Source organism: Haliotis asinina, chromosome 15, assembly GCF_037392515.1.
Source record: "Haliotis asinina isolate JCU_RB_2024 chromosome 15, JCU_Hal_asi_v2, whole genome shotgun sequence".
Classification (NCBI taxonomy): domain Eukaryota; kingdom Metazoa; phylum Mollusca; class Gastropoda; order Lepetellida; family Haliotidae; genus Haliotis; species Haliotis asinina.
This window is the reverse complement of record NC_090294.1, coordinates 25,174,419-25,201,220: the sequence shown is the minus strand read 5'-3', so window position 1 is coordinate 25,201,220 and position 26,802 is coordinate 25,174,419. Positions and strand designations below refer to the sequence as shown.

The following is a 26,802-nucleotide window of genomic DNA, read 5'->3' as shown; positions in this document are numbered from 1 at the left end:
ATGAGGACCTTCGCCGTTATTCTAGCAGTTCTGGTTGTCGGGACTACATGCCAGTTTCCGGGTGGTGGATATAGAAACATGAGGTTCCGTGGACAAGGAATCAACTATGGTCCAGGACCTGGCATTGGGTCTGGACGTGTTAACGGTAGCCCTGGACTGGGTGTTAATCATGTAGGCCTGGACGTGCCCCATGTCCGGCACGGTAATCATATAGACACCTTCACAAGAACGGTTCATCATGTGTATCAGGGCAATGGAATTCACAGTGGAACTGGATATGGTAATCATGGATCTGCAACTGATCCTGCATTTGGCGGACCTAGCGTCCGGAACTTTGGAGTTCATCCTGGATTTGGTGCACCTGCGATTGGTAACCACGGACGCGGAATTAATCCTAGCTTTGACGGACCAGCTGTTGGTAACCTTGGGCACAGAATTAATTCACGATTTGGTGGACATGGACTTGATAATCATGGGCACGGGATTAATCCTAGATTTGGAGGACACGACCTTGGTAACCATGGACACGAAATTAATCATGCATTTGGTGGACATGGGGTTGAACACCACAGTCACGGACATGCTACAGGATTTGGCGGACACGGGGCTGGACATAATGGCATTGGAAGTCATCATTTTGGAAGTGGAACACATAGACATGAACATGGCACTGACTTTGTCGAGACAAGTCCTGGAGTATATCAGCGTTCGTTGGGACATCGTTTCGTTCACGGTATGTCTATCCATAGTTTTTCAGGAACACGTAGACATGAACATGGCACTGACTTTGTCGAGACAAGTCCTGGAGTATATCAGCGTCCGTTGGGACATCGTTTCGTTCACGGTATGTCTATCCATAGTTTCCTCTCTCATACTGGAATTTGTGTTTACTGCATAAGCATGACACATGTATTACAGTACTTAATCTGTTTAATGAGAGGCAAATCTCAATACCAAATGCAATGCCAGCAATAATATGAACTGACATTACTGAACAAAGTTTAACAGAGAGAGACAGTAATCGACCTAAGTGTTTGATTAATTTACATTTACTTTTAAAAAGCATTGGCAAGGGAACTAAATAGTCTAAAACTTCATTTATGCTTCATGGTTTCATTCAGACGGTATGCCTTAATGAAAACTGCAAGAGATCTTATACTCTATGTATATCCTCCGTTGATTTGTTTTACAGGTCACCATCACTGAGGAACGCGTTCCCAAGTCTCAAGGATTGTGGCGATGAAAACGCGTCTCATGCATAGTGCATTCCATTCAGTCTGTGATGTCAGTGATGAGGTTCTATGTAAGAATAGAAATAACACGTCACAATTTAATTCTGGACTCACAATAGTCCAGAAACTCTCAGCACTGTGGCCACTCTCTCACAAGGGATTTCGCAAAATTAAACAGGCAGCTGTTATGTATATGTGCTAAGGATGAAAAAATGAAAAAAAAATTTTTGGAAAACTCAAAATTTAAACTCGCTCGCCCATGGGCACGCCCATGGGCGAACAGTGACCAATGGGTAGGCCCATGGGCAGGCCCATGGGCGAAAGTGTTTCATTTCATCCAAAATGAATGTTTTGGAGGTTGTAAATGAATGAAAAAATGTTAATAAGTATCATGACACAAATTTCAGCTTGTTGTGACTTGATTCTGCTAACTGACAGCGATTTTAAAAAATCTCGCCCATGGGTGAAAAATATATTGGCCCATGGACGAGAATAATTAATTTCATTGAAACTACATGGTTTGTTTCCAGGCTGTGCAGTTTTTCAATAAATGAACGTGTATTTATTATTGTCTTGACACGAAATTAAGCTTATTTTGACTTAATTCGGCTAATTAAGAGTGATTTTTCAAAAAGACTCGCCTATGGGCGAAAACCATTTGGCCCATGGGTGAGAATATTTACTTTTACTCAAAATACACCTTTTCCCATGTTTTGGAGGTTGTGAATGGATGAAAGTATGTTCATAAGTATCATGTCACAAAATTCAACTCATTTTGAATTAATTCCGTTAATTTAGAGCTATTTAACAAAATCTCACCCATGGGCGAAAAACATTTTGACCCATGGGCGAGAATATTTCCTTTTACCCCAAACACATCTTTTCCAGTATTTGGAGGATGTAAATGAATGAAAGTACATTTATGAGTATCATGACAGAAATTTCAACTCATTTTGACTTAATTCCTCTAAATGAGAGCAATTTTGAAAACTCTCGCCCATGGGAGAAAGACATTTTGGCCCATGGGCGAGAATATTTGCCTTCACTCAAAATACATCTTTTCCTGTGGTTTGGAGGTGTAAATGAATGAGGATATATATATGAGTATCATGGCACAAAATCCAACTCATTATGACTTAATTCTGCTAATTGAGACCGATTTTCAAAAACATCTCGCCCATGGGCGAAAAACATTGGGCCCATGAGCGAGAATATTTCCTTTTCACTCCAAATACATCTTTTCTAATGTTTTGGATTTTGTAAATGAATGAGGATATATTTGTAAGTATTATGGCACAAAATTCAACTGATTTTGACTTAATTCTGCTAATTTGTAACAAGTACAAGAATCTGGATTTCCACTTAAATTTTCATAGTTTTTTTTATTGTCTTGGGGGTTGTAAATTTATGAATGAAAGTGTGTTTATAAGTATCACGACAAAAAAAATGAAATCATTCCGGTCTTAATTCGACTAATCTCTCTCGTGGACAAAAATATATTCGTTTGCTCGTTTTCTTTATTTTGCAAACATATGGTTTAAAAATAGATGAAATTCTAATGAAAATTTAGTTTTATGTCGCGCTCAGCAATATCCCAGCAATATGGCGGCGGCAATCCAGTGACCAACAGTATGAGCATCTACCTTCACAATTGGGAACTGATGACATGTGTCAGCAAAAGTCAGCGAGCCTGACCACCCGATCCCGTTAGTCACCTCTTACGACAAGCATAGTCGCCTTTTATGGCAAGCATGGGTTGTTGAAGCCCTGTTCTACTCCAGATCTTCACGGGTCCCGAACACAGAGCTTTACTTCCAGCAACATATACAATACACTTAGAATACTAAGCCTTGAGATTCTTTTGAATTTAGGTATTCTATAAATATACCAAAATTCAACCTATATCTGTGAAGTTGAAGTTATTTGTGAAAGCCCTAAACAAGAGTGACCAAACTCCAGTGACTATGCTGGGACACAATAATAAACGGTGTTGTGAGATCTTTAAACTGTATTGAAATATGTCTTGTCAATTCCACTGACATTCGCCAAATGTACCTACCTAGTAGTTTTAAGTGTACCTACCCAGTTTAGCATGTTTCGTTTTAATAGTGTGGTCTCCATTTTTAGTAATTCCCGTTTGCCCGTCCCGGCTTTTCTTCGTCCGAGGTTTTATGGGGTATTCTCCTATTTGTCAGACCAGAAATTATCTACAACAGGGGTAGGTCACTCGCTTGTTTTCTTTACCATTTGTACTAATTAGTATGCGCCTCCTCATGCTCCAATGCTCACAGTGACCTGATTCGTCTCCATCGCAACTTAGACTGCATTTAACAGTACTTCAGCCAGTTTACTGTATCAGTCGAAATCTTACAATGAATGAATGAATGAAGAGCAAGAAGTATATGTGAATGAATGAAAGAAATAATAAAAGAAAGAAGTGCATATGTGAATGAATGAAAGAATAAATGATACATCAAGGCCATCCCTTCCAAAACATGCTAAAGAACGCAAAACTATCGTTAGATCACATGTGTTAACATCAGCTTGTTATTGTCTCCCTGGTCAGGCGTAACAATTGTCAGACGGGTTAAAACAACAAACTATCTGGTTGACTGCACAGCTACCTGTTGACGTAGTATACCCACATCACCTACTTTTCCTGCGTAACTTTCATCTACATCACCACCCTTAATATATTGAGCAGAGAGCACAGACGGCCCTATAGCTGTAACCACTGAACCGTGGCGTCTCTCTGCTCCCAAGTTCCCAAGTGGGGGTGTCCTTTTCTACCTATTCCATTGATCTTTAAAACATCTAACAAGCTCAACGCATGCATTTTTTTACTCAAATGTGATGTTATACATATCATAAGAGTATTTCTTATGTATTATTCAGCTGATAAATTATTATTTCCTGATACATATATGTACTATATTTTGCTTCGATTCTGTAACTACCCACATTATGACATTGAGACCATTCTGATTTATCGAGTAAAATACGATTGTATAGTTTTGAGTTTGAATCTTGGCATATTTTACCGGTTTGCCACTTTTGCACTCTACCTTTTTAAAGGGTTTTTTTAGTATTCCATCTATTCATTTGGATTTATTAATTTATTTGTTTTTGTTTTGTTTTTTACTGCTAGTGGGCCTGTTAGTCTGCTTTGATAACTGTAAATTTATTCTGACGTTTGACGAGCGGAACATGAAGTGTTGTTATCATGTATGTTATGTAATTATATTATTGGTATGGAGCGGCATTGATATGCATGTTTGTGCTTGACAATCCAGTCCCGATTACTTGAGGAGATTAGTTTAAACTATACATTAACGTATCCATACTATTAATGTGTAATCATTATATCGGGCTATGAGGAATACGTAATGTAATCAAGATTGACTTTGGGTTTACTTTTCTATTTTTTAAATAAATTTTCACTATTTTTGCTACACTCGAACAGATTTACTTTGGCTTCCGTGATTGTGGTTCCTAAGTATTTTAGAAATTATGTTGTTGAGACAACTGGAACTGCTGATCTGCAGTCTTTCAAAATTCATTTTCACGAGATATATTCTCACTTTTTACCAGTTCTCAGAATGAACATATATCGCTGTTTACACAAAGGTATCTTCCCGTAAAATAAGTAGGACGAAACGTGAAGCATAGCAGCTTTACTGAAGCCATAACTGAAGTTGTTAAAATGATCCTGAAAACTGTCATTTTCAACATTCACTTTGCAAGCAATTTTACCAAGAAACTAAATAACTCATTACTACTGGAAGGAGTGAACTGAAAGCCCATTTTATTAACTGAAGTCACTGATTGAACTCGCTAACATCGATTCACTTACATTCTGGTACACGTGTCTTATTTCGTTTCCTGAGGACACACATTTTACTTTTTTTTATAAAAAATCCGTATAATCCGTAATCTAATCCCATAAAACAACACCGTTGTGACTACACCAAACGATTTTGACCTCGACCCAAAACAAAGGTTTAACTTACAGGACTACCTCGCTGGGCCACTTGCAATAAAAAAAAAACCCAAGCAAAGCAAAAACAGGTAAATCAGTTAATTTAAACCAATAGATGGAATACTAAAAACCACCTAAATATTAGTATGCACGCCCCATTTAAAAAGATAGAGCGCTAAAGTGACAAGATTCAAACTCAAAACTATTCAATCGTATTTTACTCGATAAATCAAAATGGTCTCAATGTCATAATGTGGGCAGTTACAGAATCAAACCAAAATATTTTACATGTTTATGTACGATTTATTTAGCAAAGCCAGAAATATCCCCGACAAACACGGCCACTTCTCCTCAATACGTGGGTTTGTGAGAGTGAGGGTACTCCCTGCAAAGCTCACTCCCATTAGTTAACAAGGCGTCCTCCCATTTTATGTATTTTTTACTCGATAGGTACGGAAAATTAATTAGGCGATGTGGCTATGTCATGACTGGTTGATTTCTCAGGATTAGGTGAATTGGGTATGGCAGAGTCGATATACTATGATCATAGGGGATTTAGCAACCATGTTGGAGTGAAGGAATGACAAAACTCTGCGATAGATTAATGAGTGTCTTTTTTAAGCATTATGAAAATGGGAATGGTAAATTAACACAAAATGCCCTAGACCTGTCCAGCGTGTCAAACATATATATATATATATATATATATATATATATCTGCTCAATATATTAAGGGTGGTGATGTACATGAAGGTTACGCAGGAAAAGTAGGTGATGTGGGTATACTACGTCAACTGGTAGCTGTGCAGTCAACCAGATAGTTTGTTGTTTTAACCTGTCAGACAATTGTTACGCCTGACCAGGGAGACAATAACAAGCTGATGTTAACACATGTGATCTAACGATAGTTTTGCGTTCTTTAGCATGTTTTGGAAGGGATGGCCTTGATGTATCATTTATTCTTTCATTCATTCACATATGTACTTCTTTCTTTTATTATATCTTTCTCATTCATTCACATATGCACTTCTTTCTTTTATCATTTCTTTCATTCATTCACATATACTTCTTGCTCTTCATTCATTCATTCATTCATTGTAAGATTTCGACTGATACAGTAAACTGACTGAAGTACTGTTAAATGCAGCCTAAGTTGCGATGGAGACGAATCAGGTCACTGTGTGCATTGGAGCATGAGGAGGCGCATACTAATTAGTACAAATGGTAAAGAAAACAAGCGAGTGACCTACCCCTGTTGTAGATAATTTCTGGTCTGACAAATAGGAGAATACCTCATAAAACCTCGGACGAGGAAAAGCCGGGACGGGCAAACGGGAATTACTAAAAATGGAGACCACACTATTAAAACGAAACATGCTAAACTGGGTAGGTACACTTAAAACTACTAGGTAGGTACATTTGGTCAGGGAGCCTATATAGAGAGGGGAGTGGAAACTCCTCGAAAAACCGCTGAACGTATGTCTCGCTTTGTCACGTGACCAGTGGAGACAATATGGCGGCAGCTTAGTATTAAAGATTGAGCTCGGTTCATTTTCAACAGCTGATTACATTCGCTGAGTGTTGTGACAACTCGGATCCTACACGTAGAACATAAGTCACCTGTTCTGTTACTTCAGTTCTAGTCACATATTTGTAATTAGTGTCAGTATAAGAAAATATGTTTGTAGTAAAGTTTCAAGTCGGCATCTTGTAACTCTCTGGCTTCAATTATCGGTACACAGCGAAGATAGACTGAGTTTCGTCAATAAAAGCTTCTTTCACACATTCCTTTATGTTTTAGCAGGAAATTGTACCTTTAGTTGAAAGGTATCTGCAAGCAATAGTGATAGTTTTGTGACTTAAAAACATGTTGGGGTTTAATTGGGGTGTGTGAAAAATGTGGCAGATCGCCGATCTGATCTGATGCGCCATTGAAATACTACACGCCGTTGTTTGAAGTGTGTCTAGATATTGCTCAACACCGTCTTTCACATACACCTTTAATTTTTATGAGGGGAATTTACCATCAGGCGAAATGTGTTTGCTGGTAATAGTGATAGTTTCAAAATCTAAAATAAATTGTTAGGACGTACTTGAGGTGTGTGAAATATGTGCCATCTCGCCGACCTGATCCGATCCGCCATTGAAATATTGCACGGCGTTGTTTGAGTGCTTTTGTTTCAGCTTCAAAAACTTCATTCACATACACCTTTAATTTCCATTAGGGGAACATACCATCTAGTGAAAGGTGTTTGGAAGTAATAGTGCTATTTTTATAATTTAAAAAAAATCGGTAGGGTGTTTTTGAGGTGTTGAAAAATGTGCCATCTCGCGGATCTGTTCTGATCCGCCATTGAAATAGTATAACTTTGAGTGTTTCTAGTTATTGCTCCAAAACCTCTTTCACATGCACCTTAAATATTTATGAGGGGAATATACAATGACCCGAAAGGTGTTTGCAGGTAATATTTATAATTTGATAATCTAAACATATTGTTAGGATTTATTTGAGGTGTGTGAAATCTCGCTGATCTGTTCTGATCCGCCATTGAAATACTACACAGCATTTTTTGAGTGTTTCTAGTTATTGCTCAAAAAACTTCTTTCACACACACCTTTAATTGTTAGGGAAAAAAGTTCCATCTGGTGAGAGGTGTTTGGAAGTAATAGTGATGATTTTATGAATTAAAAAAATAATTGGTAGGGTGTATACATTCACAAGTATTTCATGTGTGTGAAAAATATGACATATCGTTGATCTGATCTGATCACTCATTACTACAAGCCAATGTTTGAATGTGTTTAGTCGTCCTAAAATTCATTTTTTTCAAATACACCTCTAAGTATTGAGGGGAATATTCTATCTGGCGAAAGTGTGAGGTATGACATATCTGATCTGTTCTAATCTGCCATGGATGCCTTTGATGCTTGAATGTTTTAGTTCTGAAACTATTGTTGATATTTGACAAAACTGCAAAGGACTTTTTAACGCTTTGTGATGGTTTTAAACTTTCTGTTTTTTTTAGGGGGGAGTGACTGTGTCAGTTGACATTCTGTCAGTATCCATGCAATTGCGCACATGCAGGAAGACATCTGGTCATCTTCGTTAACTGCCCTCTTAAAAAAAATAATTTCGACTTTGCCACGACCGTCCATTTGTCCATTATAGACTGAGTGTCTGTAAGAATGAGAGTGACTGAATCTACAACTCATTAACATGTGCTTAACTTTCCAAACTGTATTCCTGAAGGAAAAAGAAATAAAAATGAGTTCCTCCCTCGTCACATTTTTTCTATCAAAAATTAAAAATCAAAGTCTTACTCGTCACTTTTGAAAAGAATGTGCCTGAGAAACATATTTTTATGCAGCCTAAGCATTCCACACAAACAGAAAACCACTGAAACATAATGAGACATTTTAATTGTGTAACAGGTCATTTCAAATACATATAATAACATAATAACCTTTAGTTTGCCATTTGGCCATCAGGGCTTGCTGCCACTTGCAGTCTTTAAAGTCTGCATACCCATTTTGTTGGAATCAAACCAATAAAATCAAAATAGTCTTCATTGTAGAGAGTTTCACAGTCCCTACAAAATCCATTAGTGAAGTGTATGGAGCACAGAGAAGTTTACAATTAGTCATAGACTGCTGACATTCCTATGCGGCACTGAATATATAATACTATGAAGTGAAACTGGAAGTTATCCTAACATGAGGGATCAAGGATAATTCCTGAACATTAATACAAATTATGGGCACGATGCTAGTTGAAAAGAAATGAGATCTAATTGACAGAAGACCACATGGGCCTGCAGATAACTGAAACTGTTGGCCTGATACATTAACAACCGACGCTGGGCCTCTGGGCTGGCGATCGTTTCGAACGCTGTATCAAAATTGTCACATAAACAGAGAGTCTTTGAACAAGGCAATGTGTAAACACATTCTCAAGTCCTCTCATTAATCCACACATGCATCATTCGGCGACAGGAAGTGTAACCAGCTTGTTGTGACAACATTCAGGGGAGCCTACTCCAATTTACCGAGTATTACTCCGGGAGATGCCGATAGTTTCCGACAGTAAACTGGTTGAAATACTGTTAAGCGCAGCCGATTTGCGCTGAGAACAAACCAAGTCGACGTGTGCAGTGGGGCATGACGAGGCACACGTTAATTAGTACAAATGGTAAGGAAAGCTAGCGAGTGACCAATCCCTGTTATAGAGTATCCCTGATTTGGTGAATGTCAGTGGAATTGACAAGACATATTTCAATACAGTTTAAAGATCTCACAACACCGTTTATTATTGTGTCCCAGCATAGTCACTGGAGTTTGGTCACTCTTGTTTAGGGCTTTCACAAATAACTTCAACTTCATAGATATAGGTTGAATTTTGGTATATTTATAGAATACCTAAATTCAAAAGAATCTCAAGGCTTAGTATTCTAAGTGTACTGTATATGTTGCTGGAAGTAAAGGGCTTAAACAACCCATGCTTGCCATAAAAGGCGACTATGCTTGTCGTAAGAGGCGACTAACGGGATCGGGTGGTCAGGCCCACCGACTTGGTTGACACATGTCATCAGTTCCCAATTGTGCAGATCGATGCTCATGCTGTTGATCACTGGATTGTCTGATCCAAACTCGATTATCTACAAACCGCCGCCATATTGCTGGGATATTACTGAGTGCAACATAAAACTAAACTCACGGCATTAAACTGAATTGTCATAAGAATTTCATCTATTTTTAAGCCGCATGTTTGCAAAATAAAGAAAACGAGCAAACGAATATATTTTCGTCCACGAGAGAGATTAGTCGAATTAGGACCGGAATGATTTCATTTTTTTTTGTCGTGATAATTATAAACACACTTTCATTCATATATTTACAACCTCCAAGACAATAAAAAAAGCTATGAAAATTTAAGTGGAAGTCCAGATTCTTGTACTTGTTACAAATTAGCAGAATTAAGTCAAAATGAGTTGGATTTTGTGCCATGATACATATAAATATATCCTCATTCATTTACAAAATCCAAAACACAGGAAAAGATGTATTTTGAGTAAAAGTGATTATTCTAGCATATTTTTAAAAATCTTCCTGAATTCGCAAAATTAAGTCAAAATCAGTTGAATTTGTGTCATGATACTCATAATGGCACTTTCATTCATTTACAAAATCCAAAACATTAGAAAAGATGTATTTGGAGTGAAAAGGAAAGATTCTCGCTCATGGGCTTAATGTTTTTCGCCCATGGGCGAGATGTTTTTGAAAATCGGTCTCAATTAGCAGAATTAAGTCATAATGAGTTGGATTTTGTGCCATGATACTCATATATATATCCTCATTCATTTACACCTCCAAACCACAGGAAAAGATGTATTTTGAGTGAAGGCAAATATTCTCGCCCATGGGCCAAAATGTCTTTCTCCCATGGGCGAGAGTTTTCAAAATTGCTCTCATTTAGAGGAATTAAGTTAAAATGAGTTGAAATTTCTGTCATGATACTCATAAATGTACTTTCATTCATTTACATCCTCCAAATATTGAAAAAGATGTGTTTGGGGTAAAAGGAAATATTCTCGCCCATGGGTCAAAATGTTTTTCGCCCATGGGTGAGATTTTGTTAAATAGCTCTAAATTAACGGAATTAATTCAAAATGAGTTGAATTTTGTGACATGATACTTATGAACATACTTTCATCCATTCACAACCTCCAAAACATGGGAAAAGGTATATTTTGAGTAAAAGTAAATATTCTCACCCATGGGCCAAATGGTTTTCGCCCATGGGCGAGTCTTTTTGAAAAATCACTCTTAATTAGCCGAATTAAGTCAAAATAAGCTTAATTTCGTGTCAAGACAATAATAAATACACGTTCATTTATTGAAAAACTGCACAGCCTGGGAAAAAAACTTGTAGTTTCAATGAAATTAATTATTCTCGTCCATGGGCCAATATATTTTTCACCCATGGGCGAGATTTTTTAAAATCGCTGTCAGTTAGCAGAATCAAGTCACAACAAACTGAAATTTGTGTCATGATACTTATTAACATTTTTTCATTCATTTACAACCTCCAAAACATTTATTCTGGATGAAATGAACACTTTCGCCCATGGGCCTGCCCATGGGCCTACCCATTGGTCACTGTTCGCCCATGGGCGTGCCCATGGGCGAGCGAGTTTAAATTTTGAGTTTTCGAAAAATTTTTTTTTCATTTTTTCATCCTTAGCACACATACATAACAGCTGCCTGTTTAATTTTGCGAAATCGCTTGTGCGAGAGTGGAGACAGTGCTGAGAGTTTCTGGACTTTTGTGAGTCCAGAATTAAATTGTGACGTGTTAAATACATATATCTACATACGTATATTTGTTGATCTTTTGTCAATGTATCTACACCTTCAGACAATGAGCGAGGTCACGCGATCGATCTTTGATTTTAACATTTGCATGGGGCAGATCAATGTCCGGATCACAAGGATTCTACATCAGTGTTGTGAGGAAATATCAGAAACGCCTGACGACGATTGGCAAGCTCTGTTGGCTTGTCTCATCATACTTGATTGATTACACTATGTCTGTCAGCATTTAATGATACATTCATGCATGCACGCACGCACCTATATACACACATACATACATACATACATACATACATACATACACACATACATACATACATACATACATACATACATACATACATACATACATACATACATACATACATACATACATACATACATACATACATACATACATACATACATGCATACATAGTTTTCTAGCAACTGTATAGAAACGTGTTATACAGCTGTAGCATATCAGCATATCACAGCGTGGCTGGAAGTCGATAAATATCCGAATACAACCTGCAATAGTTCATTATGAAAAATATGAACACATTACTATGAAGTGCAAACTAGGTAGATATTCGTATCAACACGCGCATAAATCCGTTAAAGAAACAATGTCAATGTGTTAAATATTTGCACAGTTCTAGACAGTTCTAGCTGTTTTAAAGAAATGATATTATGTGTTAGCTATTGAACTGAACGTATTCAATACGGTTCGGCGTCCCGTTTCCTCAATGCAATATTCGTGCTACGAGAGTCGTAACTACGAGAGTCGTGCAAAATACATAACATACGGAATGCTGAGAAGGGCATAGTGATGTACAGTCTATGTATAGCATAGTCAGTATGACGCAGCGACCCCAGGTGAACAATGATTGTTCTTTTATATGTATCATGTAGATTTATAATTATGTATCATGTAGATTTATATGTATCGTGTAGATCAAGCAACCCTACAATTTAGCCCTCCCTCTGCAGAGGTTCATGTTTCGATGAATCCACTCGAAGGAAGAGTCAGTTCTCGACTACATTCACAGGCAGACAAAAGCCCAAGTTTGCACAATCCATTACTAACGTAGGAAGTATGCAATGCATCACTGCCAGATAACCACAGTACAAGGTTAAACCGAAACCAAACCAACAAAAATAACCAACAAGCACCATACTTAAGAGCTATTGTTTGATCGGCACTCTAGAATTTGGTGATTCAAAACTCAAGTACACAGTTGTATGGAAGACAACTTCATGTTTACTGCATAGATGTTTACTGCATAGATGTTTACTGCATAGACGTTTACTGCATAGATGTTTACTGCATAGATGTTTACTGCATAGACGTTTACTGCATAGATGTTTACTGCATAGATGTTTACTGCATAGACGTTTACTGCATAGATGTTTACTGCATAGATGTTTACTGCATAGACGTTTACTGCATAGATGTTTACTGCATAGATGTTTACTGCATAGATGTTTACTGCATAGACGTTTACTGCATAGATGTTTACTGCATAGATGTTTACTGCATAGACGTTTACTGCATAGACGTTTACTGCATAGATGTTTACTGCATAGATGTTTACTGCATAGACGTTTACTGCATAGACGTTTACTGCATAGACGTTTACTGCATAGACGTTTACTGCATAGATGTTTACTGCATAGACGTTTACTGCATAGACGTTTACTGCATAGATGTTTACTGCATAGACGTTTACTGCATAGATGTTTACTGCATAGATGTTTACTGCATAGACGTTTACTGCATAGACGTTTACTGCATAGATGTTTACTGCATAGATGTTTACTGCATAGATGTTTACTGCATAGATGTTTACTGCATAGACGTTTACTGCATAGATGTTTACTGCATAGACGTTTACTGCATAGATGTTTACTGCATAGATGTTTACTGCATAGATGTTTACTGCATAGAGCGACGTTTCCTTGTAGATTCTTACATAGAAGACATTTTAGAGAGTGAGTGAGTTTAGTTTTACGCCGCATTCATCAATATTCCAGTAATATGGCTGCGGTCTGTACATAATCCAGTCTGGACCAGACAATCCGGTGATCAACAGCATCGATCTGCCCAAATGGGAACCGAGGACATGTGTCCACCAAGTCAGTGAGTCTGACCATTCGATCCCCTTAGTCGCTATGAAGGCCTATCCTACGGGTCAGAAGACACTTTTGAAAAGCATCAACTCATGATGTAAGGTTGTTGAGTTTTTATTTTTATTTTTCTTCTTGGCACACATACTGATAGCTATCTCACGGCTGACTTTTACAAACAGTAATGTGTAGCGGAAATACTCACTGAACCTATGCGGATGAATCATTAATGTAGAAATAGCAATTTGTATATCGAACATGGGTTTGATGGAGGTATCCGCTCAATAATAGATATATGGAATGCAATGTTTTTTCTGTCTTTCAGCTACTTTATAATGATTTTGTGATTCCAGATCCTGATATTCCCTTCTGTAATAGCTCCTATGGCTTATTGGCATCACACACGGCATCAACATCGTTAGCCAAAAAATGTATCCATATCACAAGCATTAAACTAAATATGTTATCAATAGAAGATTTTAGAAAACTGTCAAAGATTCTTTTTTTTAATGTGGATGATATTTTTTCTAAGAAGAGTGATGATTTGCCCTAATTCCGTGCAAAGTGGTAATATCTGCTCGGTTTATTGCAATCTTAATGTAGTTGTCTCATGTCTTAATCTTGCCTTTTATCAGCACTCATAATACACAATATATCATAGTTTTTGATGAGCATACATGCTATCTTACACATGCTTTAGTACTTTATCCAACAAACAATGTACTACTGCCTTGTATAAATTACACAGAATGGACATTCATACATAGCATGTCTATTGGTACGCTCCCAATAATACATCTACTCAACTTAAATGAGGAAAAAGATTTCCCCAAAACATTAAAGTGACTGCCACCAAACTGACTGAAGTAAACATACATGGTATGTTGAGGCAAAGAACGGATTCTGATTTAAATTCTTATTAATTTACAGGTTGTTGTTGATGTTAATTTGCTGTTCAACCATTCATTTGCATCTCAAAGAAACATGGCATGACAGACATGTTGATCACATGTTGACCAGGGTACATCCCTAATGTTATGTAGAAAATGTTAGGAAAAGAAGGCAACCAGTTGTGTAATGTTTGCAAGCTGTATCCGTTAAAATATTATATATGGCTGTTTCTCTCTCTCTCTCTCTCTCTCTCTCTCTCTCTCTCTCTCTCTCTCTCTCTCTCTCTCTCTCTCTCTCTCTCTCTCTCTCTCTCTCTCTCTCTCTCTCTCTCTCTCTCTCTCTCTCTCTCTCTCTCTCTCCCTCCATCCATCCCTACCCACCCCTCCTACTCCGGACCGGGTCTGAAAATATGGGATACAGCTAACTGTAAACAATATGAGACAGCCTACGATGAACATGACACGGTACATAACGAACTTTAATATTTCTTTAGTAAGCACACATAAGCACAGTACATATTCCACGGCATAAAACAGTATAACATAGCATGGAGCAGCATAAATAAGATGACAAATAAACACATGGATAAATTTCGATAATACTTCTTGGGTAGATTTCAGTTGACGTACCCTTGACGGCCAAAGATAGATGAATGAGTGAGTTTAGTTTTACACCGCATTTTGCAATATTCCAGTAATATTGCGTTGGGGGACACCCGAAATGGGCTTCAGACATAGTGGCCATGTGGGTAATCAAACAGTCGTCTTCGATGTGACGAACGATGTGAAAGTTACCCCCACCGAACCGAGAGGTGAAACTTACAGTTGATACAAAAGTCATAGGCAATCACTTTTTTTCACTAAATGGCAATGTTGGTTTTGTCGTTTTTTGTCCTTTGGCTGATATATCCCTGTCTTATCTGCCAACCTTTCTGTTCTAACCTGTTAAGCGGAAGCAACTCACCAGTAATACGGTGACTGATCAGTTTGCTTTTCAGGTCAATAGTTAGCCGCCGAGCACTCCATTACTATAAAATCCAAGGTCTCGTGTCAATTGAGATTGGTTACCGTCTTATAATTGTCACAAAACCTCCTGCGGCGATGATTTTGACATTAGCAATGACGTCTCACCCACGTAGATGCAAAGAATTTGTAAGCATAAATAGCATCAGAATCACAAATAATTCAGTTGAACACTGGAGTGCAAGAAACCAGATGTGAGTATGGAATGACAATACTATTTTGAAAACAGGCATCGCCGTGCTTGAGCATCAGTAGAACTCGACCATAGGGCTGGTCAAGAAAAGTTGTTAATTTAGTCTTTCCATAAGGCAACGTTGGTATGGTAGTCATTCATGTATATGTCACATATATACCATATATACATATATTGGTCTGTGAAAATGTTGCTCTGTTTGCATTCTTATATCTATATGTATATTTATGCGTGTGCATGTGTGTGTCTATAATATATCTATATATATATACACACACACACACATATACACACACACCACATACATACACACACATATATGTATATGTGTGTGTTGCTTGTCTCGCAATATGGCTCACACACACACACACACACACACACACACACGCACACACACATATAAATATGCATATATATGACCGCGATTGTTTGTCTCGCAATATGGCTCACACACACATATACACACACACCACATACATACACACACATATATGTATATGTGTGTGTTGCTTGTCTCGCAATATGGCTCACACACACACACACACACACACACACACACACACACACACACACATATAAATATGCATATATATGACCGCGATTGTTTGTCTCGCAATATGGCTCACACACACATATACACACACACACCACATACATACACACACATATATGTATATGTGTGTGTTGCTTGTCTCGCAATATGGCTCACACACACACACACACACACACACACACACACGCACACACACACACATATAAATATGCATATATATGACCGCGATTGTTTGTCTCGCAATATGGCTCACACACACACACACACACACACACACACACACACACACACACACACACACACACACACATATAAATATGCATATATATGACCGCGATTGTTTGTCTCGCAATATGGCTCTTGTTCATCATCATTGTTAACCTATGACTTTACTGATGAAACATGTTCGAGAAGGTACTCATAGACATGTCTGACGAAGTAGTGAGTGTTTGGTTAAATATTATAGACATACTGAACTTTGCACTCAAACTGGGAATACTAAGCTATTCACACAGACAGATACATACTCACAGACACAGATCCAAAAATACAGACACTCACACACACACACACACAAACACACACACATCTGCACATCAACCATCCATCCAATTTGCACTTTTATACAGATGTCATCTGATAACAACTTAAATTATTGTCTTTTTGACCATTCAGTTACCACTCAATCGTGCTTAATCAACCAACTACACACTTAGCCATTCTCATGCCCATTTAACCTTTTACATACTGACTCCATTATTCGTCATCCCTTCTAACCTCAACCCCCAAATCGTATGCACTAATCGTAATCTCCCGCTGAACACCAATACCAATCGTAGGAACATCTGTAATTGTTTTTTCCCATGTTTTTCATTCAGACCAAAATATGAAGACTGTCACCTTTGCTCTAGCGTGCCTTGTTGCCGGGGCTACATGTCAGGTATACAACTCGAGATACAGCCATGGCCACCATGGTGAACCTCACGGGGTTGGCGTCAACCACTATGACTATGAAAGACGAATAGGTTACCATAATGGACGAAGGCACAACATCGCAGACCAGTTACCTCATCTCTTCACTGGTAACAGTTACCTGGATGGACATGGACGAAGTCATGGGTACAGTGGTTACAATAGTTATGACGATCGTCTCGGGTATCGAAACGGATACAACTCTGGTCTGGATCTGTCTGGCTATCGAAACGGATACAACTCTGGTCTGGATCTGTCTGGCTACGGACATGACATAGGTCTGGGACATGGCATTGGGAGAGATATAGGACCTCGCTTTGCCAGAGGCCGATGGTAAAACGATGGCAGATATTCCGACAAAGGCTTACAACGGTAACCACTTTTGCAGTGTTATGTAAAAATCTTAGAGAGTTTTTGAAGGTTATATCAAATTATTAATATTGTCAGTTGTGATGTCCATATACATGTATGTAAGTGATTTAAGTCGATGGCTGCGTGCGAGTTTTACAAACCTCTTGTTCGAAAAGAATTTGAATATTAAATGAAATATGTGCAGACGACAGTAACTACTTGGGCGGTGGAGTAGCCTGTGGGTTAAAGCGTACGCTCGTCACACCGAAGACTCGGGTTCGATTCCCTACATGAGTACAGTATGTGAAACCCATGCCGGGTATTCCCCGCCGTGATATTGGTGGAATAAAGCTAAAAATGGCGTGAACCCCATCTCACTCACTCACTCACTATTGAAAGTACCTACAATTATGGCGGTCGCTTAATCTTATCACAATGGATTGTTTGAACTGTACGTGATGCATGTGAACACTGACGCAAAGTGCGTGTAAACGCCTCTTCAAAGACCAATAACGCAATCACAGTTGAAGTAAGCACCAGCATTATGTTAAAAGGGATTTTTTTCATGACTCAAATACAACGATGGACTTGCGTACGATGGGCAGGTTGATGGAGGGATGTCAGTATCACCAGTTTAAATTCTGACGGGAGTGTTTCAGTGTGTCATCGAAGCAACAGGTCTAAAAACATCTGACCACGACTGGTTATTGCACTGAGCAAAAGATACCCATCCGATCATGATTCCAAAACAGTGAGTGAGTGGGTGAGTGAGTGAGTGGGTGAGTGAGTGAGTGAGTGAGTGAGTGAGTGAGTGAATGAGTGAGTGAGTGTGAGTGAGTGAGTGAGTGTGAGTGAGTGACTGAGTGAGTAAGTCAGTCAGTGAGTGAGTGAGTGAGTATGGTTTGACGCCTCTTTAGAAATATTGCAGCAATATCACGACTGGAATTTGCTTCACATATTGTACCCATTTTAGGAACCAAAACCTGGTCTTAGGTGTGGCGAGTGAACGCTTTGATCACTAGGCTTTCCAACTGTCACAGTTTTCAAAATACGCTTGAAATCTAATTACAACAAACACCTTGAAAACAGGGATATGTACGTTTTCTTTCATTTAACACTTTCTGATTTATTCAGCAGGTCATCATCGTGGCGAGGTTGACTGTTCGACGCACAGGTATGCAGGAACAGCGCTTGAATGTTTGTCTTAACGAAACAACAACGATGCACTCATGCTCATTTTTGTGAAAATGTTTTGTATTGACACTTTCAAATAAAAGGTACGAATGACATAGAAACTACTGCTTTATTGTATTGTTATCGCACTACTAACAGGATGGTGTTTCAGGTATTTTAAACCGCGTCAGCTCAGTTAAATTTAATACACGAGATGATATGCTTGAATGCCTCGGGTGCATCTCGGTTCAAGTTCAAGCACATTGTAGGACTCCGAGCTTGTCGGACAGCTTAATTGTTTCAGCGTTTGCTTATCATGTCTTCTCTTCTCTTCCTTATACGAACTAAACTTGTGAAGTCCATTTGGGTTTATCCTGTCGTTATATTGTGGAACTGCTATCAGTAGCTCAGAATCAGACTTACAATAATCCACACTGTCATTCACAACGGCTGATAAATCAACACTATCGCCAACATCACTATCAACAATATCATTTAAACGAACACCTAAACCACCATCTGCACAACAATCTTCGACACCATCAACATCACCATCCTACCCATCATCCACAACACCAACACCCCTCCCAACCATCTACGCTACCATCAACTCCACCATATAAATCACGTAGAGCACCATCATCCGCACAATCACCATCAGCACCTTCATCAGATCACCCATCGTCACCAACATCGTTGCCAATATTATCGCATTCACTCCACTACCAGCACTATCAATACAAAGTTGCAATACCACAATATCATCCACACCACCATTAGCCGAACCATCAACACCATCATCCACGCCATCGTCAACTCCACCATCCACGCCATCATCAACACCACCATCCACGCCATTATCTACTCCACCATCCTCGCCATCGTCAACTCCGCCGTCCACAATCTAACGACCACAACCATCAACTCTACTACCAACATCACCATCAACACTACCACTGGCACCACAATCAGCAACACAGTCAGCACCACCATTCAATCCACAATTAAAGATTTACTATGTTCCACTTGCAGTGGACCTACTGGATCGAAACTTGGCAGACGTATTAGTCCTCCCCTACAAAGCATCCACGAACAGTTACACACTTTCCCCCATCGTTTTATGCAACTATCATCATGGGCTAACTAACAGCCAGTAACTCGGCGATCTTCCAACATGGTTGTCTCTTCTTGACGGACAGTGTCTTGAAGAATGGCTGAATGAGGTTGACCAGGAATGGGAAACTGTTTAACTGTCTTAACGTCCTTCCATAAGATCCTTTCAAGTCATTTTTGCGACCTTATAAATACAAAAACTCGATCATTCCTCGATTGCTCCACTAGCTCCATCGTCATACCTTCAGTATTACGCTTGTCAAAAAAAACCCAAAAAAAACTTCCATAGTTCAATACTGAAAATTACCATATGACCCAGAGACATGTGTGTCATTACTCACATGACGTTTCAGCCACACGTGAAAACCAGAAGTGAATCAGGGGAAATCTGTAATGAACGCCTCTCGCCTAGAGACCACATGTCTGCAGTGACATGTATTTCAACAGGGTTCCCTCTGGCATTTATCACACGTTCCAATTGTTACAAACACAAAGGTGACACACGTAATCGATTCACCGCAGGTAACACAGGCAGCAACGATGAACATCTTCGCAATATTTGGCATCGTTTCGCCTGTAAATTAAAGGCACGATAGTTGCAATTAGGGCATGTAGTTTAGTGTGTCTTCCAAAGAAAGATGATTATGCTTTATGCAAAGAAATCAATCGCTCAACGATAGATTTCTTAGTTTTCTTATTTGCTTATCATGCCTTTTATACGAATATGCACATCCTGTTTTCTTTCTGGAACGACAGACTACTCATGAACATACATGAACGCACGTGCATACCTACACACATACATCTTTCGCATCTCAAACTTGACTGATCTCGAAGACTTGACTGATCACTATAAGATCTTGTATGCGTAAAGGAGATTTTACGAGCTTGTCCATCTGAATATGTTCATAGTTAGTACGTATGCACCTTAATAATTTACATAATAAAAATTATAATACATTACAAATTATGTGTATATAACGTGCGCGATAGTCGTTCACAAGTAGGTATCCGCGTATGATCTCCAACCATACCATACTCACACAGTAGAAATGTCTTACGCTAAACGTATAGCTCAAAAAAGAATGCAGACGAGTAAACTAGGTATCTCACGCTTACTTGTGCCCGTTATTTGTCATGACTTGGAACCAGAAGACAATAATTTGTAAAACAGACAAAGCACCCCGAAACGCCATAATGTACGACATGCACAGACCCAACCCCACACACGTTGTACATACTCTCTTAGACTTACATGGGCACTATTGAAGGAATCCGTGAAAACTGTCTATCAGAAGTCAAACAATGCATCACGGATATCGATATGCAACAGATGCGTACAGTTCATTCAAGACTAAGTTCATAGGTCATCTTCAAGTCATTATGGTATGTGGAATCCTAACTCATCTAGAACACACACAAGAACACGTTTACGGCCAAGCTTAAAGTCGTTTTAGATGTGGTAATCATAATTTATTGGCCTAAGTAAGGCATAGACCTCCTATTGATGTATAACATAGTTTATGTACTCTCCGGTTATGTAATGGATCAGATATGTGCTGTCTGTGTCTGTCTGTCTACCTACACATGCTATAGCTAAGTATTATTTATCGTGACTAGAATGCTGTGATGTCACACATACGGTAGTGTGTGCCGAGACACCTTAGGGCATCTGACTGTCATCAATCAAGGAACATGGTTTCGTCTCACAGGTAAACAATACACTGTCACCCAGAGAGTTATTGCTTTCCCAATTATTGACACCTGTGACGGAAATATGCTCACTATCTATTGTGAAAGTTCTGTATAAATAAAGGCAAAATTTGCTGTTAGCATCATATATGTATTGCTCGTTCGTTGAAGACAAACATCGGAGGGTAAGTTGACTCTGATTGACGGTATTTTTCGTGACCCTCTATTTCTAAGGACTATGTGAATTTCAGCAAAGTTAGTGTATTTTGCAGTTATATCCGTAGAATATCTCAGAATTAATAGGCACTGGATATATTACCAGTTTCTTGCGTTTCTGTAATGGTAAATAGCGTTTCTGTGATGGTATGTGTTAAAATTTAAAAACTAAAAACCGATGGCATCACACCTGTGCTCATTCAAAGGACATTTCTGTAAACAGCGCTTCTTCGTAGAGACCAGTGACCAAAGTACGCATTTGGTCTTTGACCATCTAAACATCTTGATATGATACTTATACCCATCTTCTTTACTTACGTGTACCTCTCTAATGAGTTTTACCTTTCTAATGAGTGAGTGAGGTACTACTTATCGTCACACAGGCTATGTTTCAGCCATATCGTGATTTAAAAAGTTATGAATTGATAATAGATGGAATTAAATTACCAAAACCTCTCTACAAAAGACAGTAAAATAGCAAGATTATCACAAATATCTGTGATAAGTACGTTTTACGGACAGTTTCAGCCATGTGAAGCTTGAATAATGGATATTTTTGGTCAGTTGCAGCTTATGGCATATTCATGATCAATTGTTATTTGGGGCAGTTTATTTAGGTGGGGAATCTTTTTAACTACAAATTATCTGTGGCAATATTTCCTGGCACCATTTTGACATCATTACATCAGTTTTTACATGGAAGTCAATAAAATATTGTTAATGAGAATCAGAATTTATTTAATAGCTTTTACACAAGTTTTTAATATCTTTGTAATATGACTATTTGTGTCTGAGCAATGACCTCAAGCAGCTCATCGGGTTGTCAGGCTGGCTGATGCTTTTGGTGAATGTTGTTGCATCCAAACTGTGTAGATAGATTCTCTTTATACGATCTGGTTTACAAACTGATGTCATGAAATCTGGGATAGTGCTTACCGCGACGTTAAACAATAAAGAAACCTCTTCCTTCACATTCATACTCCTCTCATTTTCTGTGACTCTCTATTTCAGATCAAGCATTATCAATCATGAAATCAACAGTGATTGTCGCCCTTTGTCTTGTTGCCATAACTACCTGTGACGCCTTCCTCGGGCTGCGCCGGCCAGCGATGCTTCCCGGCATGCTTAGACCTCGTCTGGGCATGGGTAGAATGCGCGGTAGTTACGGTTACGACCATGGCTACGACAATGGCTACGACGGTGGCTTCGACGGTGGTTACGACGGCTACGACAATGGGTACCGCAGAATAGGAGGCCGACGCCCATATGGCGGCTATGGAAATGATGATTTTGGACGTGACTCTCCTGACTTCTTAGACTATGGTATACACAATTTTATTTCTAGCGCACTTATTATCAGTGAGTAAGTGAGTAAATTAGTTAACATATAAAGTCACATCACATTTCAACCATATCAAAATGTATCTGTTAATTATGACCAACTTAGATAAAGTAAATGCCTGGTGATGAAAGGCAGTACAATCACTAGATATCATAAAATCTCTTTTGAAGCCAGTACGTGACCATAAAATATATAACTCTAAGCAACAATAAAGAATAAAAATAGGTTAAAGGTTCGCTGACTTGGTTGTCATCGCATCGCATGGGTAGATCGATGCTCATGTAGATCATGCATCACTGGGTTGTCTGGTCCAGACTCGATTGGTTAAGACAGCCACCATATAGCTGGAATATTGCTATTAAACAACAACAACAAAAACAAAAGCGAGGTGAACCCTTTATGTTAATGTTCATAGTATTTTTACTCTATACCGATTTTCATTTAAATGGAGCATTGAAGGTTACGTTATTTATACTCTAACTATTATGTTCTTCATTTCTCAACAGGACGAATGAGGCGTAGAGGCTATTACTGAGCAGCAGTGATGACGATCGAAGATATTGGCCTTGGCTGCTTGTTGGACGTTTGCAACTGGTAACCACTTTCTAGAGGACGCCAGCATCCCTGACAGGTCACCCTGATTGCAGAACGACAAGCAGAACAATGACTCTTTATCGGTGCATGTTTTTGATGTTCCATTACATGTTTCTTTCCCACATCTTTCCCTTTGATTTGTTTTGTTGTTTTTCTTAAATAAAGCAATACAAAACATCCGTGACATTGTTAGTGTTGTGTTGTTTTGACTATGTTCATATGGCATCCCTGAACGACCATTTTTTTTAAAAAAAACGACAACGGAAACAGTATCCCTTCTACGATTCCAAATAGTATAGATATTATATAATAATAATAATTGTCATTTATAAAGCGTCCGTGCCTTCACATTTGTATTTGCTCAAGACACTAACTAATTACTAACTGAGCCGCCTGTGAGTCAGCTAACTAATTACTAACTGAGCCGCCTGTGAGTCAGCTAACTAATTACTAACTGAGCCGCCTGTGAGTCAGCTAACTAATTACTAACTGAGCCGCCTGTGAGTCAGCTAGAAGGTTACTGGTCACTTATTCACTACTGGGTGAAGAGATGCACTTCACGAACAAAGTCACAAGGGCGAGACCATGTGTCTCGCGTGTGCTTCATTGTGGAGCAAGACTGAAGTATACGTCAGGGGACAAGATGTTACCCATTCAAGGAATCTCTGTGACGAACGTTAGCTTTGCTCAACGTGAACTGATTTATGACCTTGAGCTTTTCTCCCACATTATGCACAGGACCACACACAAAATATATATAGCGTCTGCTAGCACAGTACACTAATTGAAACAATGCTCACCGAAGTCTTCTTACATGACGTCCCTTTTTTCTATACATGGGCACAGGAGGTCATCTCCTGATACTGCACCGAATGAAACTCCTGACTGATTCATGATGCTTGATGTGCCAGGGCTTAGATTTTCGAAGTTCTCTTAGCGCTAAGACAGTCGTAAGTGCCATACATTAACATTAACTTACGACTATCTTAGCTCTAAGAGATCTTCGAAAAGCTGGGCCTTGGTAAATATGTTCTCAAGTAGCGGCATTAATTTCACGTACGATTCAAAGACAATCATACATTTTTCTACACTATTGTGGCGGTTGATGTTGTTAAAGGCGACAGACATTTATTCAGTTGCAACCGTGTGAACGCCGGAGCTTGCGACTTTACGGGTTCCAACTGAATGTAGTGATCTCATAGCGGGTATACTGTTCAAACTTGCGGAAAATAAAAAGTTCTAAAATAATTCCATGATTAAATAAACCTAAAAGTCATTATTTATCAATAATAGTAGACTAACGGTCAGTCTCTGAATGTTCATGATTAGATAGAAACAAACAAACCCATTTAAATTGAAAAGGTTCCCCAGTAACACCAGAGATTCTGAAAACGAGGAAATGTAGAATTACTTCATTTAAGGCTTTAGCGTTGCAGTGAGTGCTGGGCAGTAGTCAAATACTGTTTTTAGGGATTGTGAGACACTACAAGGGGAGATGATTTTGTTTATTCAACGTCACAAATGACGTGGCGATAGTTTGAGTCATTGGTATGCAATTAGTTGTTAAGAAATTATGAATTCTGTGTGAACAACATTCAAATTGGAAACTGCAAGATGTGACCCCTCATCAGGCACATGCCTACTTCAAGATGAATTGACGTCTTGAATCTGACGTTCAGCTTGTAAATGCCTCATGACCTTATGCCACTTGTTGACCCTGCAGTGTTCGGCATGAACTAGGATTTGGGGTACGTCGCCAGCCTGGTTTCTTGACTCAACAGGAAACGGAATGTGTCCAAGTATGTTGGTTTCATGTTATTAGAATGTGTAAGCCGGCGTGCTAATGAAACCTTGTGTGAAAATTTATTGTCCGACAATGCCGTTTCTTATGATCGTGGTAAGCACTGGATACAAAGGAGAATTGATATAAATGTGGATTCCGTCATATTATCATGTAAAGGTCAAAGGTGACGATTATACTTTGCTAACGTCACCTTGTGAAGTTGTGACGTTTGTTGAGCTGATTGCGTGATCAGCTAATACACCGATCAAAATAACCAATTAAACTTCACAATAACAATTTATCTGTGTTAATATTTGTCTCGTGGCAGTGTGAACAGAGTGTTCCACTTCTCTATGGATTTCACTATCCTATCGTATCTACATAAAGGGTGACATGTTTTACTGGCCCTCCTTCTATTTCATTTGCATAAACATTTTATTTGCATACATTCTATAGTGTTCGAATATTAGCAAAGTTATCTATTTATTTTTGAGTTTATATTTAAGAAGGGTTGATTAGCGATTAGGATATGTAGATGCGAGTAACTATGACTACGTGTGTGTCTGTTGTATTTTGGACTTCATGCTCACAAAGAATATATTGCTGAAAGTTTGTAAAATCAATGCATAGCTATGAATATGTCAGCAAATGGTATTAATGCATATCAAAATGTATTGATGTTTTTGCAAAATGAAACAATGGTATAATAACAAAGTTTCATGTTATATAACAAGGCTAAATGGCGACTGTATCCTAAAATTGTCATGTAACCTATTAATCATCACAAACTTGTAATGATCGTGGAAATGTTATGTGTTTTGGCAACTGTATTCAAACAAACATGTTTTATAATATTAGCATATCATTGTCTCCAACACATATTTACCATCGTTTAGATTCAATATGTAAATTTCCCCAACATCATCTGCGTGAAGAGAAACGGTTTAACCACGAGGCTCACCAGGAGATACATGCATCAATACTATAAACATGAAAGACTATTAACGCGAATGCTTCTGTTAAGAGCAGACACTGGTCACAGGTCTGTCACATGGTACAGATCACACAACACTTGTACGGTGTCCTCGGACTTTGCTTCTGTTCATACAACAGTGAATGTTAACCCGAGATGATAATTTGAATTTCCATTCATCTTTGGTTGTAGAATCCTTAAGGAACTGAATATGAAATATCTCATACACGCTTATTCACTGA

General features: G+C 38.5%; 2 protein-coding genes and 1 long non-coding RNA gene across 3 annotated transcripts; all 3 read left to right on the top strand.

Moving 5' to 3' along the window:
• LOC137264931 (heterogeneous nuclear ribonucleoproteins A2/B1-like) lies at positions 1 to 1,243 on the top strand. Its single transcript, XM_067800284.1, has 2 exons — positions 1 to 696; positions 1,193 to 1,243. Exons 1-2 carry the CDS (start codon positions 1 to 3, stop codon positions 1,241 to 1,243), a joined length of 747 nt encoding a protein of 248 aa, XP_067656385.1.
• Positions 1,244 to 15,768: 14,525 nt separating this feature from the next.
• Positions 15,769 to 18,969, top strand: LOC137264889 (uncharacterized). The gene is made up of 3 exons (XR_010954924.1): positions 15,769 to 15,799; positions 17,230 to 17,695; positions 18,812 to 18,969. It is a non-coding gene; the product is annotated as an uncharacterized lncRNA (long non-coding RNA).
• Positions 18,970 to 21,786: 2,817 nt separating this feature from the next.
• On the top strand, positions 21,787 to 23,980 carry LOC137266381 (heterogeneous nuclear ribonucleoprotein H2-like). Its single transcript, XM_067801879.1, has 3 exons — positions 21,787 to 21,837; positions 22,880 to 23,191; positions 23,717 to 23,980. The coding sequence occupies exons 2-3, from the start codon at positions 22,897 to 22,899 to the stop codon at positions 23,743 to 23,745; spliced, it is 324 nt and encodes a 107-aa protein (XP_067657980.1). The 5' UTR covers positions 21,787 to 21,837; positions 22,880 to 22,896; the 3' UTR covers positions 23,746 to 23,980.
• The last annotated feature ends 2,822 nt before the right edge of the window (positions 23,981 to 26,802 follow it).

Bases quoted from the DNA above. Each gene is read 5' to 3' on its own strand.
- LOC137264931 (XM_067800284.1), top strand. From the start codon at position 1: ATGAGGACCTTCGCCGTTATTCTAGCAGTTCTGGTTGTCGGGACTACA. The intron at 697-1,192 runs GTATATCAGCGT...TTTGTTTTACAG, and splicing joins TTGTCGAGACAAGTCCTGGA to GTCACCATCACTGAGGAACG.
- LOC137266381 (XM_067801879.1), top strand. From the start codon at position 22,897: ATGAAATCAACAGTGATTGTCGCCCTTTGTCTTGTTGCCATAACTACC. The intron at 23,192-23,716 runs GTATACACAATT...ATTTCTCAACAG, and splicing joins TCCTGACTTCTTAGACTATG to GACGAATGAGGCGTAGAGGC.